Source organism: Akebia trifoliata, chromosome 1 (assembly GCF_017979445.1).
Source record: "Akebia trifoliata isolate Shusen 1 chromosome 1, ASM1797944v1, whole genome shotgun sequence".
NCBI lineage: Eukaryota > Viridiplantae > Streptophyta > Magnoliopsida > Ranunculales > Lardizabalaceae > Akebia > Akebia trifoliata.
In genome coordinates, this window is record NC_141375.1 from 6,214,240 (window position 1) to 6,232,332 (window position 18,093).

Here is an 18,093-nt window from a genome sequence, read left to right on the forward strand (position 1 = left end):
CCAAAATCAAATTATAGAAACTAATAACTAGAATCCAAAATCTCGTTTAGCTAAAATTGTTTCTGAAAATTGATTTTGTGATTTTTTTTTACTACATTACATCTTGAGATTGAAAATGAGAATAAAACTAATTATTCAAAAATTGAAAACAATGAATATTTGAGGGAAAAAAATCAAAGATTTTTAGAAAGAGGGCATATACTATTAGTTTTCAAGTAAATTTTATATTAAAAAGCATGTGAAACTCACCTAAAAAATTATAAATTATTATGATGATTGTTGTTATCATCATCATTATTATTAATTATAATTATATTTGTATTAGTTATTATTGTATTAATTTATATAATTATATTTACATTAATATTAGTTATTATTATTATTATTTGATAGGTATTGTTATTATCATCATCATCGTCGTTAATTTATTTATGATTGGTGTTGTCGTCATTATTACTATTATTATTATTAATTATAATTATTATTTTAACATCGCCATAGATGGATAGAGTAGGAGAATAAGTAGAAACGATCTGAGAACTGTTTATGATTTTCTATGATTATGATTTATGATTGTGTAAAAATCAGGTCAATAACCCGAACCAAATGTTGTATTAGATTCTAGAATCCAATTATGAGTCAGAACCAGATTCTTGAACCCAAACGAAACGCCCCTAAATATCAAGTAACAACTAGATCGGTTTTAAAAGTCGGTCTGGGTATTTTTTGAGTTGACTCGGTTAGTTGGTTCAAATGAGTTGTAATGTTGAGTCAAGTATAAGTTCAACACATTCGATTTGACTCTCCCCAATTTTGAGTCAACACGTCGATCCTTAACACTGTGTTTGGATTGAGGGAAGGGAAGAGAAAATATGCTATTTTCTCTTCTTTTCTCCTGTTTGGATTGTTAAGTGAGGAGGGAAGAGAGGCAAAATGGAGGGAAGAGAAGGGAAAAACTCAAAATTTTTGTTCCCCCCAAAAATGGAGAGACGAGGAGGGAAGGGAAGAGATCATATTTTCTATTTCAAAATTGTCCTCACTCTTTTGTAAAATTTCCAAAAGAAATAGCTATTGACAGGCCGTTATTACTACTTACACTCCAAGTAATAAAAGAGATTTCAGAAACCCTAGAGGTGTCCAGATTATAAAACGAAGGAGGCCGAACTCGAACTCGAGTAGGAGACGACCTCTCTCTCTCATTCTTCTGATTTTCTTCTAGAGATTTTGAAGTTCTGATTCTTTACTTTATTGGATATATGGGTTTTGTTTATATTTTCAGGGGACTGCAGATGCTGTCAGAAGATGCTTATGGGTGTTGGAAGAGCATCCCGTAATTGAGTTTCTAGTCCTTCCTGGTCACCATCTCTATAGTGGAGCAGATATCACGGTTGCTGCTGTTTCTGCTACAGAGAATCGAGATCCATATTTCAGGTTTCTAAAAGTAAATTCTGAAAATCAAGTTCTTGAATTCAGAGAGAAGCCAGAGGAGGAACCACTGAATCCTACTGTAAGTTCCCCACTTTGTTCTCTGATTTAATGTGTCCAATTTTATGTTTAGTCTCCTATTCTCTTTTTAGCTTTTGTTTCTGTTAATTGGAGTGTTGATAAAGCGAAGGAGGAGTACGTACATAACACATAATTGGGACTTTTAATTTGTTGACAAAAGACAGAGGAAATTTAAAAAAAAAAAAACTGTGATAGTTACGAGTTTATAGCCATTTACTTAGTAGACTTGAAGGAAAGTTACTGCCTCAAGCTTTCCACAATGTACGAAGCGTAGAGATCCCTGCAACACAAAACAGTTCAAATAAGATAAGTACCCAGAAATCACATGGAAACTATCACGAACATAGTATCAGGAAATTAACCAACATGCTCTTAAGTGGTATTGTTCACTAATGGACGATCAATCATTAAGGAGTTTTGGAGCTGGGCCAAAAGTTATAAGATAGTGGGCTGAACTAACTTGCATTCGGAGTACCTTTAGGAGCATTACTTTCAAAGTACCGATAATTAAAATGTAATGTTGGTGCTCGGATGCAAAACCTGAAAATTCACCATTTATAATGATTGAGGCAACCGGATTCTCCTTGAGATGTATTTTCAAATAGAATTCCTTTTGAGTGTCATGGATTGATCCAATGCTGTGTTTTTACAGTTTTCATTAAGTTGTAGCAGAAGGATTTTTTCATTCTCTCTTGAGTTTTAAGATATTTTCTCCATGCCCCATAGCTTTCATTTGTGTACTATCTATGTTTGTAACTGAGTATCCTTTACTCAATAAAATAAGATGAAGTTTAGTAGACTTTATCGATGTAGAATGATTCAGGATTCCTTATATTGGATCCTTAACTGGTAGCCGGAACCGTAATTTTGTTAAATTCAATACTAGGATACGTTCACTAAAATTTGAAATGATGCAACTTCACTTTATTGAGATGATTCTTAATATTGAAAGATTTAGATTCAATTTCATTGATAAAATGGTGAGGTAACATAAAGTTTTGGGTCTCAGATTTAGTCATGAAAGTCACTATAGTTTATATTTATATACCTCTCTTGTCACATATAGATTCCTAAAACCAAATCAATCCAAAAAAAATAATAATAATAGACCAAAGTTAATTATTTCAAAAGTAAGGGTGGGGTGTTGCTTACACACCCTATTTGTTTGTTGGGAAATATAGTGGAGACCACTGTATCTAATGGTTAATAACATAATCTAATTAAGCATACTGTGCTTTTCCTCCCTCTTGTAAAAATTCCCTATGGTAGCTAATATCTTGATTTCTGAAAGTAGGATGGAATCTCATATTGTGTCTCTTTTATTGCTTGGGAGAGTATTGTGGCTATCTTACTACTCATTAAAATACTATAAAGAGGTGGTAAGTGGTGACATTGTGATGCTTCAATTGTCCTATATTAGAATAGTTTATATATATTAACAAGAAGATACTTTCTTTTCCTTATGTGGACACAAGTTCCATTTGGCTCAGTTTCACTTCTATACCACCATGTGTTTTGTAGGAGCCGATGATCCAAAATTGTGAATACTTCTAAAAATAATTTTTTTTTTCCTTTTAACTATGTTGCATGATTGAGTTTGTTTTTATCTTGAGGAAACTAATGTGATTTCTTCAATTTGTTTCAGCCCCGAACATTAAAACCCGAAGAAAAGAGTTTTTCTAGTTACAATTCTCAATTAAAAATATAGCACCCCTTGTGTTGGCCAAACCATTTAATGCACTTTTTTTTTTTTCAGTTGCATAGTTCAATAATTTTTATAAAGGATTCGAGTGAATCTTCTGAACTTCAAACATCTTCCTCGCCTTTTTGAAGTAAATGGAATCAAAACACTTCTTCAGATGAGCCATCAAGAACATGACATCATTGTCTCCATTTAAGAACAATCGAAGTGTACTAAGAAGAGGTTCGAAGAAGTAATCGTAGTAAACAACATCAGAACCTAAGATAACATCAAACACTTCTCCAATTGATCCCACATCTTTCACCTCTCCCCATACAAGGGATTTGACATTGACAATCACACCCTTCAATCCAACTGCATTGGCATTTACGGTTGCATTGAATTGAAGGTTGTAGAGGACGTGAGGGAGATCGGTGAGAGTGACATTGGCATCGAGGATTGCTACAACAACAATGCCATAGTTGACTTTTTATTGCTTTCTTCTCCTCAAGAGGTAAATTAGGGCTGGTTTGGTTCTTTAGTCGAAAAAACTCGAAAATTGGAAATGGGTGGGTTTTATCAATGTCAAGTTCACAACTTTTTATTTGAAAAAAATGATGAACTTGATAGTAATTAAAAAAGCATCGAGTTCGCCAGTAAACAAAAAGTGAACTTGTCAATAAATAGTAGTGAGTTCGACATTAAAAAAAATCCTTCTGCGAGGGTCACTTAAGTAATTTTTCCTAAATAAAGAAGTTTACTATTAATTTTAAGTGCAATGGTTATTTGTAGACTATGAAGGGTATAATTGTCATTTGGACTAAAAATAATTTCTTAGTATGATATTTGGTTGAAAGATAAATATTTATCATATTCTTTATAAATGAGTTTAGGTGTTTATATTTTGTATTATTGTACAAATAGAACTTTGTTCTTTAGACTATGAAGGGTATAATAGTCATTTAACAAGAATAATTTCTCTTCTCTTCTCTTATGAATCCTAACCAAACAGGAGAAACTTGATTGTTTCTCTTCTCTTCTCTTTCAATCCAAACAGGGTGAAGAGAAACTAGTCTTCTCTTTCCTTCCCTTCCCTCAATCCAAACACAGCGTAAAATGTTTCTCTTTTGTTTAGGGTTTATAGTTAGGGTTTATACTCACTTGTTATTCATTGCCTCCCCTCAGTCTCAGGTACACTCTCTCTCTCTGCTGGTAGGGTTTGTCTGGTGATTAATTCATTTGAAGTTCTAGATTTTTTTCGTTTCTGCAAATTTTGTGGTTTAATTTGATATCTATGAAGTTAGATTTCTTCTTTGCCTTCAAAGTTGTTTGATTTTGATGGTGTTCCTCTTGCCAAAACCCCAAACCTCTAATGTTGGTCCTCTCTCTCTCTCTCTCAACTAAAAATAATAATAAGTCATTGTTGTTAATTCGGATAAGTATTGTATAAAATTCGACAAAATTTCAGAGATTATACAATGTTTTTTAGATTTCTTCCTAAAACCCCTCATCTTCAACCTCCCTAAAACCCCTATCTTGGACCTGAAATTTGAAGGTTTAAAAAGATAAAATTTCGATGTTGAAGGGTAAAAATGTTATCATATTAAATGATTTATCGATAATCTTCAATTAATTTTTTGATTTGTTGTTTTGTTGTCTGCTCCCTTATTGGGAGAATTTTATAAATTTTTGGATAAATTTGGAGAATTTTGTGACTATGGTAGGGGGGTATGCCCCTGAAACATTGTAATCTAATACACATCTTGCTTGCTCAGCAAAAATCAATATATATATTTTTTAATTCCATGAATGTAGCCTTAAAAATTTTAGCTGAGCGCCTCAACTCACTCTTTATTGTATGAAAACAAGATTATGATCCATGCATTCCATTAAACATCCATATGTGATCTTTATAGCTCAGTAAAGGCAAACTGTCATACTTTCTCTTACGAAGAAAATAACTTGCAGGGTAGAAGATTTACTAAACAAATCCTTAATTATCAGTCTTCATTCTTGTTAGTGTCGTGCAACACCAAAATGGTTCGTAGTATCAAGAACCGTAAGAAAGTCAAGAGAAAAAATAAGGTACTCTCTGTCTCTGTCTCTACATATATATATATATATATATATATATATATATATATATATATATATATATATATTACTTTTTGCATGGGTTGCGATTGGGGAACAACTATTTGTGTCGACTTTTTTTACATAGCCTAGATGTCATCCATTTTCCATGGGTTGGGATCAAGAGCATCCAGCGGTGTGCTGAAAAACAATGAAAAGTGGACGACATCTGAAACTTCACAGCCCATCTTTTATTTTTCTTGTTTTGTTTATGTTTTTACACGAAGGTAGTTATTGAAGATTGTTATTGAAGGTTTTAGTCATGGATGAGACATTCCAATTTTGACTGAGACCGGAACAAAACATTGACCTTGAAACATTCAATGTTTTGGGAATTTTTCAGATTGTCTCAAAATGTTTTGGGCTCGTTCGGCTGAGATTGTCTTAATTTTTCTCCTAATCTAAACATTGATTTAAAACAAGATTTATTTATTTAATTATTTATCTGATGTTAGTTATTATCATTTTGTTCTTTAGAGCTCAAAGGAAAATGGACAGTCTTCTTCTTCTTCGATACCGTCCGTGCCTGCCAAGGTATGGCAACCTGGTGTGGATAAATTAGAAGAAGGAGAAGAGCTACAGTGTGATCCATCGGCATACAATTCGCTACATGCCTTTAATGTTGGATGGCCTTGTTTAAGGTGCGCAAGATATCAAAATCAATTCTTTTCTATTTATTACCATCATCATCGTTTTTTGTCAAGTCTCCAAGCTTTTAATCACTCTTAATTAAATTCATTTTCGCAGCTTCGATATAGTTCATGATTCGCTTGGTTTGGTCCGGACTGAGTTTCCTCACACGGTATTTTGTGTTGCAGGAACTCAGGTAACTATGTTGTTTCTTATTGATTTGATTTTATGAATTGATAATCAATCTCAGTTTTGGATCATATGTTGGAAGTGCTTATCAAGGAAAGTATATTGAGGTCACATGTTCTTGTTTTTTAGGCGGAGAAAGCTTCATGGAATTCTATAGAAATATTTAAGTTATCCAAAATATCTGGAAAAAGGCGCGAACTGGTGCCCACTCGATCTGATGATAATGATTCTGAAATGGATAGTGATGGTAGCAGTAGTGATGAAGATGACGACAATGAGGGAAATGGTAGCTATAAGCCACCTGTTTTGCAGGTAATGCTTTTTATGCGGTTGTGATTGTTGTTCACAATTTATGATTCTCATCTTCTTTGTTTTATTTGTTATTTATATTTTTTATATGTAACAGATACGCAAGGTGGCACATGGTGGATGTGTAAATCGTATACGTGCAATGAAAAATACCCCCCATATATGTGCATCGTGGTCAGATACCGGTCATGTTCAGGTCAGACTTATTATGTTCTTAGGTAGTTTTTTTTTCAAAGTATGTGGAACCTCCATTTGTGTTGAATACATCATAGAAGGGTAAAAAAGTATAATGTTTGTTTCGTGAATTTGTTTATAATTTATCTAAGTGTATTTTTATGGGATTTTAATGTTTAAATATCTGAAGAAATTCACTTATTAGGAAAATGGAATAAACACAAGAGGACGAGGTTATCTGGTTAGGAACACACTTTGGTTCCTTTTAAATTGATTCAGCTTACAAAGCATTCAGTTTTAGCAGGCCTCTCATGCCATGTAGTTAATTCATTTGGGTAAAATTTCAAATACCACTAATGGTCCAATAAATTTTAAGCTCAATATCTTCAGGAGTTTTAGAAATCTTTGATAGGTCCCCAACAAATGGAAAAAATGATGATAGTCCAAAATGGTAAGATTTTTTGTTGGTTAAGTAAGATTCATAAAATTATTGAAATTTTGGAGAAGCTGAATTGGTTAAGATGTTGAATGTAGTTTGGATTTGTTTAGAATTGGGTTGTTCTATTCAAATGAGGAGGAGACATAGGTGGAGTTACTCAAATCTATGGTAGTAAAAGTGATTATGAACATTTATCATTAAAAAAAGTGGTTATGAAACCTGATGGAATTCACGCAAACCACACATATTAAAGGAAGTGGATTTTAAGGATAAGTTCTTTCAAGGGGAATGAGGGTGGGGAAAAAGATCCAACCAATAGGTTAGAGAGTGAGGAAGAAGAGAGGTCATATGCTCATGAGGAGGGTGAGCGAACTTAAAAAGCATGATTTCAAGTCTAGCTTAGTGAGGAAAATAGAAAGTCCAAAGGCCGATTTCTAGTATAAACCTTGTTGAGATGTCGGTAGGTAGACAAAGAGGGAAAGAATGCAATTCATGTAGTGAAGATGAAATTGTTATCACAAACTATAAAAAGCTTAGTATCAAGGACGGAATAGAAGTGGTAAACTCATTGATTACTTTTTGTAGTCCAACAACTGTGTGTTTGCAAAAAATTAAGATGAGCATGAATGATTGAGGAACAAGAATGTGGGGTTTACTTTCCAACCTTCGATAGCTAGGGGGTTCTTTATCATGTGGAGTAAGAGATTTGAAATTGTGGATGATATTTTAGTAGGAACATATTTTTATAACAATATCATTCAATGTTCATCATTCAAGGAGTTTTCTTTGGTTTTTTTATGGGTGTGTAAGCCCTTAGGTAGGAAGTATAGATCTCAATTTTTTAATGGAAACACAGGATTGTGGGATGACTTTGATTGTTATGGACCGGTACCAAGATCTAGTCCTAGGCAAGTGGACCTAATTTTAATAGCCGATACAGTAACAATGAAAATGGCTCCTTTAGTGAGATTATATGAGTGAATGCCTGAACCAAAATATGCCATTGCTATGGGAGCTTGTACTATTACTGGAGGGATGTTTAGTACCAATTCGTATAGTACTGTTTGGGGGCCCGATTTACCATGTTGTTTAGGGGCAATTTTAACATTATACGATTTTTCTTTGAGAAGAAAAGAAGGAATCATCTGAGAAGTATGGAGTTTATTATCAAAAATAGGCTTTATTGCCTTTCTGTTAAAGGGGCTAATGCACCTAGTCTAACAATCTAGAAAGGCCATTGTAGACACCCCATTTTTGCACTCGCTTAATTAATAACTTGCCAACCCGATTGGAGTAGTTCTCGATGATGATCAAATGTTCTACGAGATATTATTGGTCTTTGGTTATGTTTCATGGTTTGGATGAAGATATTCTACATCGAAGAAGCTTTAAAAATCACGCTACGCTAAGAAAATATGACTTGAGAAATAAAAAGCATCATTTCACTACCAAAAGAAACTTTTCACAAAATTTGTCAAATTATCAAAGTACCCCTGACACTACAACGCCCTTAGAGACTATATCACACTTAGGAAAACCTCTCAAACACATGAAATGACAACTCGAAACCAAAATAATTCATTCCGAAAGTCACAAAATTTGACAAAATTACCAAAATGCCCCTCATGAGGTTAACACCCTTTCACTTCCAAAAGCAATGAATGACAAACTTTATGTACATTTCCTTTGAATTCCTCACAAAAAATTCATTCTAAAACCCCCCAAAACCTTGAAAAAATGACCTCCAGAAGCAAAAAAATCTTTTTTAAGGGCAAAATGGTAATTTGTCTCCAACTTGACAAATTCAAAATTGGGAAAATTTGAAACAAACATTAAAAGTTTGAAAGCAATGATGAAAATTTTTAAGAATCTTAAAAAAGTAGAGTTTAATCAATTAATAAACTTTATTTATACTTAATCAAGTTTTGTGGGCATTCACTTAAGTGGGGCTCACCAAAGAATCATTTAAGGGAGACCCCCATGCCTTGACCAATCCATTTTTGGGGAGAGGGGTCAAGATCTTTTAAAAATTCTTAAACCCTAATCCTATGTAAATTTTCAAAACAAATCAAATCCTAATCCAAATCAAGATAATCGTAATCAAAAAATAATCTCAAAATCTAATTAAACTTATATAAAACATAATCCTAATCTATACCAATTTGAATCTAACTTAAACTTATCAACGAAAATCTATGAAAGCACATTCCTACTCTAAAATTCGGGTGCAATCTTGAACTCCCAGATAAATCCAATCTTACTTTCCAAAAACCTTCCCAAAACTTGAAAAAATCAAAGCCTCAACTCAATATCCACACCCTAGGCCTTGATTTTCAACTAGAAAACATTTAATAAAGTCATCAAATCAATCAAATCATACTCACCACTCGGAAATCATTAAAATTTCATTATCATGTTTGGAATCAAATCTGGAAGCTAATAGTTGCTCAAGAACAATGCAAGGAATTAACACATTATTTATAAATTTTCAAGGAACTCGTAGCCGCAATCAACAAGGTAAATTTCTGGATTTTTTTTTCCAGAGTTTAGGTGTTTTTTGCAATATAGACTATTTTTTGGTAATAGTTGAGATCAACTTTTACCGAGTAAGATTGGTACGTAACACTAGGGGTGTCAATGGGTCGGTTCCCAAAGAACTTAGAACCATAACCATTATATGTAATTCGGTTTCAATTTTTGTCAATTCCGGTTCTAAAATAAATGAAACCAGAACCAAGACCGCCAAAAAACCTAGGTACCCATCGTTTTTGTTCTCAAGAATTGAATGAGAAAAAAAAAAGCATTTTAAATTATTATAAAACCTTTTTCCTTTCTAGAAATTAACATATTAATTATTAAACTTAGTTATAATTTATTATACTAAGTGTTTTCCTCGATCAGTTAAGGTGATGTTGGATTCTTAGTTGGCGTGGGGAGCTTCATTCTCGTTTTCTAAACGAATTCTTTGGTTCTTGACTCCATTTTCAATTTATTGGGGTATCTGGAAAGACCGTAATCATTGAATCTTTGAGGGGAAAGTCTCTTCAATGGAAATATTAGTTCTTTCTGTTCTGGAGTTCCTGTTTTCTTGGAGTAAACTTTATAAAGATTTCAAAGGGGTCTTCTTTGAAGACTTTGTCGTGCGTTGGGACATGGTGTATGCGTTACAACAAGAGTAACTTGGGGGTCAAATCTCTGTTTTGTTTTCCCTTTCTTTTGTTTTGTTGGTTTCTTTGTCTTGTATCTTCGTTTTGTTTTGGGTGGTCATCTTGACCCCCCCTTTTTTTTATTATCAATAGATCATCTTTATCGATAAAAAAAAAATTTGTTATACTAAGTGATTTTTTCAAAAATAAAATTTATCTTATTTAAAACTAATATATTTTTAGAAGGGAGCTCATTTTAAGTTGCAATCGATAATTTATATAAAAATTAAAGAACTTAATGCAACATGCTTTAATTTTGAAATAAAAGAATACCTTAATTCATCTATTCTATAAAAAGAAATAACAAAATTAATTGGTTTCAGGTACCCATGGGTACTTGTTGGATAGAACCTAATGGCTTCGATTCTTATCAGTTCGGTTCCATTTTAGACTCGACTCTAATTGGTTCCAATGAAAAGGGAACCAGGGTTTTCGATTCTGGTTTCGGTTAAATGGGTACCCATTGACACTCCTATCTAATACCTTCCAATCTCATAACTTGATCCCCATACGAGACCAACCTGAATACCGTTCAAAGTCAACCTTCGGTTCCTAGACTTAGAACGAGGTGGCGGCTCCCATTAAACCTAAAATCAGGTTTCCCAAACTTCAAGGCAGGTTTGCACACGGATCGATGCGTTTTAGTAACCATTGACTCGAAAACATGATTGACCCTAAAACTTGTTAATGAATTGTGGTAGAGACCGGGCGGAATCGATTCCCAACATCTTTCGACTTTTGAGGCACTTTCACCTTACTGAACCTACAAGGTGTTTTACATCGTTTTTGCTTGACTCGAAAGTCTGTCTCTAGTACTAGGGCTGTCAAGGGATACTAATCGGTTCAAATACCCCTAATCCCCTATATCTGAATCCGAAAAAAAAATTGATATTCGAATCCGACAGATATTCTGAATAAGTATTCGAATTCGAATCCGATTATTGTATCGGATATCCAATTCATTTAACTCGGAGATCGATCCCAAATTCGACCAAAAACCTCAGATATTCGATTCGTTTAACAAGGAAATCGATCCCAAATTCGACCAAAACCCCTTGATTTTCCTTCTCAGAATTAGTTTTTTTCAATAAAACATGTAATCTTCAAACACCTCTTTAAACCATCAAAGCACCATAGGATTTTAAGGGAAAGTTTAAAAAATAAAAAATGAAGAATGCCCTCACTTCAATTGTAGATAATAACTTTGATTTTAATTTTTTCTCAAAAAAATTTCACTCCTTTCATCTTCAAAATCAGACATCTACCACCTTTGGCATTCAATTTACTTCAACCTTAAAGCCTCAAGGAAAGATAAGATTTTTGGGGGAAATAGAAGAAAATTAATTTTTGGATTAAAAAAATGGGGTTTTCTACAAAGGGGGCTTAGGGTTTTAAGAGGAGAGAGTTTGAGCTCGAATCTGGATCAAGGTTTAAGATGAGAGAGAGAGAGAGAGGAGAGGGTTTACCTGGAAATGGAGCTCGCTGGAAATGATGACGGAATTCGTTGGAAAATATAACGAAAATCTTTGGAAAAGATGATGGTTTGACAAAAATGGTGGCTTTCACATTCTCAAAACCTAAATAATGTGGAGACTCATGTAGAGAGAATAGAGATTGAAGAGGAAAAAACCTTTTAAGATTTTATATTTTATATTATATTGTATAATAAATAAATAAAATAATATGTAAATATTAGTTCGGATCGGATGTTATTGGATTCGATATATCAATATTCAAATCCATATCCATATCCTATAAGATTTCAAATAAATAAATTTATCCGAGTTCGAATCTAATATCCAAAAATATCGGATAATATTCGATTTTTTGAATTCAGATTCGGTGTTTCGATTATCCATTGATACCCTTATCTACTATGATCCATTGATTGTTCTAAGGTCAACCTTAATGGAACGAAGTACATATGCTAGATTAGGAACAATATCGATTTATCATTACCATTATTTTACGCCAATGGTTGTGACAAGTCAAACCAAGGAACCCTTATTAGAAAAAGAAACTTAAATATCAAGTGTGGAAGAGATAAAAATCCACGTCCATCTGGATCGTTCATTCACTCCAATCGACGTGCATCTCGAGGCAAACATGTGCCATTATTTGGGTGGAACTCTATCTATTTAGGGCAGAATCCCAATTTGTAAGGATTATCCCTTTTTAGATAATTTATTTATTTGAATATGGGTAAATATGACAATTCTAATTTAATTAGAATTAAAGTTCCTATTTTAAGTTTAGGGTTTTTCTATTTAAAGGGGGTAAAAGTCGTTGTAAATAAGGAGAAAATGAGGAAAGGAAAATGGGGATTTGGAAAGGGAGGGGAAAATCATGTAATATTAAAATATTATAGTGGAATGGCTCTTCAAGCCTGTGTATGTAGACATTTTTGCTGAACCACATAAAAATCTCGTGTTCTTTATTTTTTCTATGATTTTCTGTTATTTGTATGGTTCGTGTGGATGTGATCTAGATCTGGGTTGAGATCTCGAGGATCATCGATGAATCTCTGGTAGCTTGACGTAAATTACAAAAATTACCTCTAAAAACACCATCCTTGATTCAATTTATGAGCTCCTAAGTTTACTTTGATCCGTCTTTAACACAAATCTAATCTTCCACCGAACCAAGACTTTCCATCTAATAAATCGACCAACCTGGGGGTCAGGCTTGATTCTTTGGGAGGAACCAAATCTTTCCATTTCCATCTTTTGCACTGATCAACCGACAAAGATGTCGAATTCCCATTTTGTGTACTTGTCGACCACAGAGGTTAAGTTTGGTTCCTTGGGAGGAACCAAGACCTTTTGTTTTCAAACATAGTCAACCCTAAGAGTAGGGCTCGTTTCCCGCAATGAACGAGGCTAAAATACTGAACTTTTTTAAATCTAACCCATCTCAAGAGTAGAGCTTAATCCCCATCAAGATTTCACACACAAATCATATAATTATATAGAAATAAAGATCAAATAGAGAACACAAGAGATGTTTTACATGATTTGACGAAGGTGCCTACATTTACGGGTTCGAGGAGCCATTTCACATTATATTTTGAATCCAATATTACATGATTGCCTTCTCCCCCAATTCGAAACTCCCTCTTCTCCTCTCCCTTTTTACTCCTCCTTTTACAATGTCTTTTTACCCATTTAAATAGAAAAATCCTAAACCTAAAATAGGAGCCCTAACTCTAATTAAATTACAATTGTCATATTTACCTTTATCCAAATAAAGTAATTATCTAAAAGGAAAGAATCCTCTCAAATTGGGATTATGGTATTCTTTCTTTATTTGATAGAGTTCCACCCAAATAATGCCACGTGTCCATCTCAAGATTCCAACAAATTGGTGCGAAATGAACGGTCCAAATGGGAGGGGATTTTATCTCTCCACACCAAATACTCATGATCCCATTACCAAATGTGAAAAAAGATCAGGATAACATGGTCAATGAAGTTATGAGTAGGGAAATATAGAAACAAATAAAATCCTATGTTTCAACACCCACAAAAGGAAACAAAAAAGTAAAAAAGAAAACACATGAGCAAAAAGTTTAAAACAAATTTTTGCAATGTAATCATCTTTGAAAATTTCGAGTTTGATCCTCAAAGGTCTTCATTGCAGTCGCCATTGAAAGCGCCTCAATTCGTGTGTAGATCCGCTTTGGATTTTGGGAAACCCGATTTTAGGTTTAATGGGAGTCTTCCCCTAGTTCTAGGTCTAAGAACCAAAAGTTGACTCCGAATAGAATTCAAATCGATTTACAATAGAGATTATTGGTATGGGGATTAGGTTACGGGATTGGAAAGTGTCAGGCACCAATCTCGCTTGGTGAAAGCTGCTCTCTACTATTAATAAAAAATGTCTACATTGTAAAAAGACATTAACTCTAGAAAAATAAATTCAAAAACTTGTTGATTGCAGTTCCAGTTCCCTAACAAATCTGTAAATAATACGGCGATTCCTTGCGTTATTCTTGGACAACTATTCCTAACTCAAAAATGAAAATTTTCTTGATGGTTTGCGAGTGTTGACAATGATTTGATGGCTTTCCTGAGTGTTTTCTGGTTGAAAATAAAGGCGTAAGGTGTGGATATTGAATTGAAGTTTTGGGAAGTTTGGATGGGTTTCTCTTGGGCTTCAAGATTGCATACGAATGTTGGAGTGGGAAATGTCTTTTTATAGATTTTCTTTGATAAATTCAAATTGATTTAGATTAAGATTATCTTTTAGATTAGAATTGTAAGTTGATTAAGATTATCTTCATTTGGATCATGATTTCTTTTGGGTATTTACGTAGGATTAGGGTATAACAATTTTTAGAAATTCTTGAGACCCGCCTCCCTACAAAACTGCATCAGCCAAGGCGATAACATAGTTGGGATCCCCTGAATCACCATGGAGAAAGGAAAACTAAGATGAGAGGAAGACAACCAAGTTTAGTCCCTCAATCATCATCAACTCCCTTAGTTTTTGAACTTACCCAATTAATGAATGGTCACTTTTCTGGAAATTGTTCATACTTTGGAGTCGAGTTGGTGATGTTTTTTGTTGATCCACAACAAAATTTTGGATTAGGAGTATGCACAATATTAAGCTCCACGGAGGTCACACGCTTCACTGGATTGCATACACATGACACCCTTTCTTCAATACACCACAAACCCCCAATCTCTGATGATTTCTATAAAAAAAGAAGTCATATTTTGCCAAAAGCCAGAAAAAGGGAGCTGAAGAAGCGATCACCGAGGCTTCAATAAGTATCCAAATGACTTGCAACCACAAGATAAAGAAAAGACCACACCTCTTCGAGCCAAACTCAGAAAAATATTTTGGTCTGAACCTGATGGTTGGGAAACAGCAGATCTGTATTTTTCAGTGTTTTATTAATTTTTCACTAAAAATTCCTTATCTTACTCAAAACTGATCCAAATCACATGAAACTTGAGGCATTAATTGTCTATAATCAAGATCTCTTCAAAAACACATTCACATTTGAGCTTGGAGCATCAACAGCATGTTAAATGATGACATTATTACTGCTGCTGATGTCATCTGAATGCAGTAAACGAGTTGCGCTCAGAGCATCAACATCATGTTAAATGATGTCATTATTACTGCTGCTGACGTCATCTGAATGCAGGAAATGGTTGCGCTTCTTTGCTTGGTTTTTGTCTTTTGCTTTGCTTTACACACATCCTTTGGATCCACTGCTCTGATACCAAGAAGACTTTATCCCTGAAGTTAGAGTGTTAGAGAAGAGAACTTTTGGGAAAAATGAATTTAAGAGATTCTGTCTCTAATTCTCTCTTATATATTCAAGCTAACTTATTACAAAAGTGCTATTAGTATCTTCTAACTACCCTTACATGTGTTTTTCTGCACTCATCAATGACGGAAGACAAATGGAAATGGGTTATAAGAAATATAAGAGCTACTTATAGTGACCATTCATGGTTCTAATATATAATTTTGTATTACCTACTTTTTTCTATGCAGATCTGGGACTTCAGCTCTCATTTAAATACTTTAGCAGAAACTGAAGTGGAAGTTAGCACAGGAGCTTCTACCATACTTTCACAGGCTCCATTATTCATATATGGTGGACACAAAGACGAAGGCTATGCTTTAGATTGGAATCCTGTGGTTCCTGGAAGACTTGTATCTGGTATGGTTCATAATTTTATTATATCTGTTGAGTTGAATTTTTCTTTAGATGAGCTTGAACTTATAATTTCTTATTCTAAAGAAACAATTTCTAATGATTTGAAGAAAATTTTCATATTTGAAGGGGATTGCAAAAGTTGTATTCATTTATGGGAGCCTTCCCCTGGTGGAACATGGAATGTGGATGCTACTCCATTTATTGGACATACTGCGAGTGTTGAAGACCTCCAAGTAACATACTAATTTGTCAACCAACACATTGTTCTGTTTAGTCTTTAATCAGTGTCCTAATTACTATTCTTTTCTGTTTGGCTTTAAATCTTGTATTTATATTTCTTAACGAAAGTTGTCTACTCTCTCGTCCATGCAGTGGAGCCCTACAGAATCTGATGTCTTTGCATCCTGTTCTGTGGATGGAACTATTGCAATTTGGGATACCCGTTTAGGGAAATCACCAGCAGGTTCTATAAAGGCGCATAATGCAGATGTGAATGTGATCTCATGGAATCGGTATTTAAAAAATTATTTCTTTCTCTATTTTCACGGATTTTTCTGTGTTATTTTAGTTCATATTCTTTATAATGACCGCACTTGTTCGATCCCAATTACGAACAGGCTGGCTACCTGTATGTTGGCTTCTGGAAGTGATGATGGTACATTTTCTATTCGTGATCTTAGATTGCTTCAGGTAGTACTTTGGAATTCGGTTTCTTTTTTCACAAATAAGGGATATGAATCTATCAAAATGTTTTTGTTAAGGAATGTGCATGCTTATAAAGATTGTCATATTAAAAGAAAAAATAAAATAAAATAGATGGTGATGGTTTCTGAACCTCCAGGAGATGTATGTCTGACCTATGTAATTTCTTTTTGTTTCTTCTAATATAATTTTTTTCCTGATCTCACCTATAAAAAAATAAAAAGTTCTGATCATATAACATAATAATCACAAGAAGTATAGTTTTTTTTTTTGTTTTTTCGCGGACAATTGAATGACCCGAAAGAATATTATGTTTTCAGATTCGTTATTTACCGTTCTTTTTTTTTGTATCCAGGGTGACTCTCTTGTGGCACATTTCGAATACCATAAACACCCGATCACCTCCATTGAATGGAGTCCACATGAATCATCCACCTTGGCAGTTTCATCAGGAGACAATCAGCTAACGTAAGAAATATATATTGCATATATAGATACCAATAATAATTATCCAAAGATGACAAAACTGATAATACCTAATAGAAAAGTAAAATAGAAGGGCAGAAATCCTTTATTTAGTTCGACTTCAAAATTTTCTTTCTTTAATCTCAGGATTTGGGACCTTTCATTGGAGAGAGACGAGGAAGAAGAGGCTGAATTCAAAGCTAGAATGAAAGCGCAAGTGAATGCCCCCGAAGATTTGCCACCACAACTGCTGTTTGTTCATCAGGTTATTTTTCTTGGCTTCTCTTTGTAGAACAATTTAACTGTCCAAAGTTTTGTTATGTGTGTTAAAATTCTATTTGGAATGTTGAACAGGGTCAAAAAGACTTGAAGGAACTACATTGGCATACTCAGGTCCCAGGAATGATCTTGTCTACCGCTGCAGATGGTTTCAATGCCTTGATGCCCTCTAACGTCGAAAGTACTCTTCCATCGGCCGAAGCTTAAAATTATTAGGTTGTGATGTGAATATTGGCAGTACCACCACCACCACAGATCATCGAGATGGTTTGTAGCATTTAAAATTTTCTTGAAAAGCTACAATGTTTTCATGAGCTATTCTATAAGTAAGTTATTACTTGCAAAATGTCAAAGATTTCTTTTTCTTCTATTTGAAATAATGTCTGCATTGGTATTAGCTTGGATTTGCATTAGTTCCTGATTATTTGGTATACATACATTTGTGGTAAATTCTTTTGCAAGGGGTATTCTCACCCCAAAACTTGGTCCGACACTTTGAGAGTGTATCCTTTGTTGAATCCCGCTCCCAAAATGTTAGAACCAGATTTCAAAATATGGGAATCATGCATACTGAGCTTCACTTTATCCACTTTTATTAGTTAATTTTTCACAAGTACATTTTGTTAGTTTTATGTGCTAAGAAATTGTGAATCTAATGAGACATTGGTTATTATTAAAGGGCTCAGTGGTAAGAAAATAA

At 33.9% G+C, this 18,093-nt stretch overlaps 1 protein-coding gene across 2 annotated transcripts; it reads left to right on the forward strand.

Moving 5' to 3' along the window:
* The first annotated feature begins 1,032 nt into the window (after positions 1–1,032).
* LOC147410555 (Transducin family protein / WD-40 repeat family protein) lies at positions 1,033–17,790 on the forward strand. 2 transcript variants are annotated; one of them, XM_086436721.1, is made up of 14 exons: positions 1,033–1,175; positions 1,280–1,507; positions 5,156–5,272; positions 5,798–5,961; positions 6,068–6,146; positions 6,269–6,451; positions 6,546–6,644; positions 15,782–15,950; positions 16,074–16,180; positions 16,320–16,459; positions 16,565–16,637; positions 17,005–17,117; positions 17,262–17,379; positions 17,469–17,790. In XM_086436721.1, the coding sequence occupies exons 3-14, from the start codon at positions 5,225–5,227 to the stop codon at positions 17,598–17,600; spliced, it is 1,425 nt and encodes a 474-aa protein (XP_086292847.1). In that variant the 5' UTR covers positions 1,033–1,175; positions 1,280–1,507; positions 5,156–5,224; the 3' UTR covers positions 17,601–17,790. The 2 variants fall into 2 exon arrangements, with proteins under 2 accessions (XP_086292847.1, XP_086292855.1); XM_086436729.1 differs by having other exon boundaries at positions 5,208–5,272.
* The last annotated feature ends 303 nt before the right edge of the window (positions 17,791–18,093 follow it).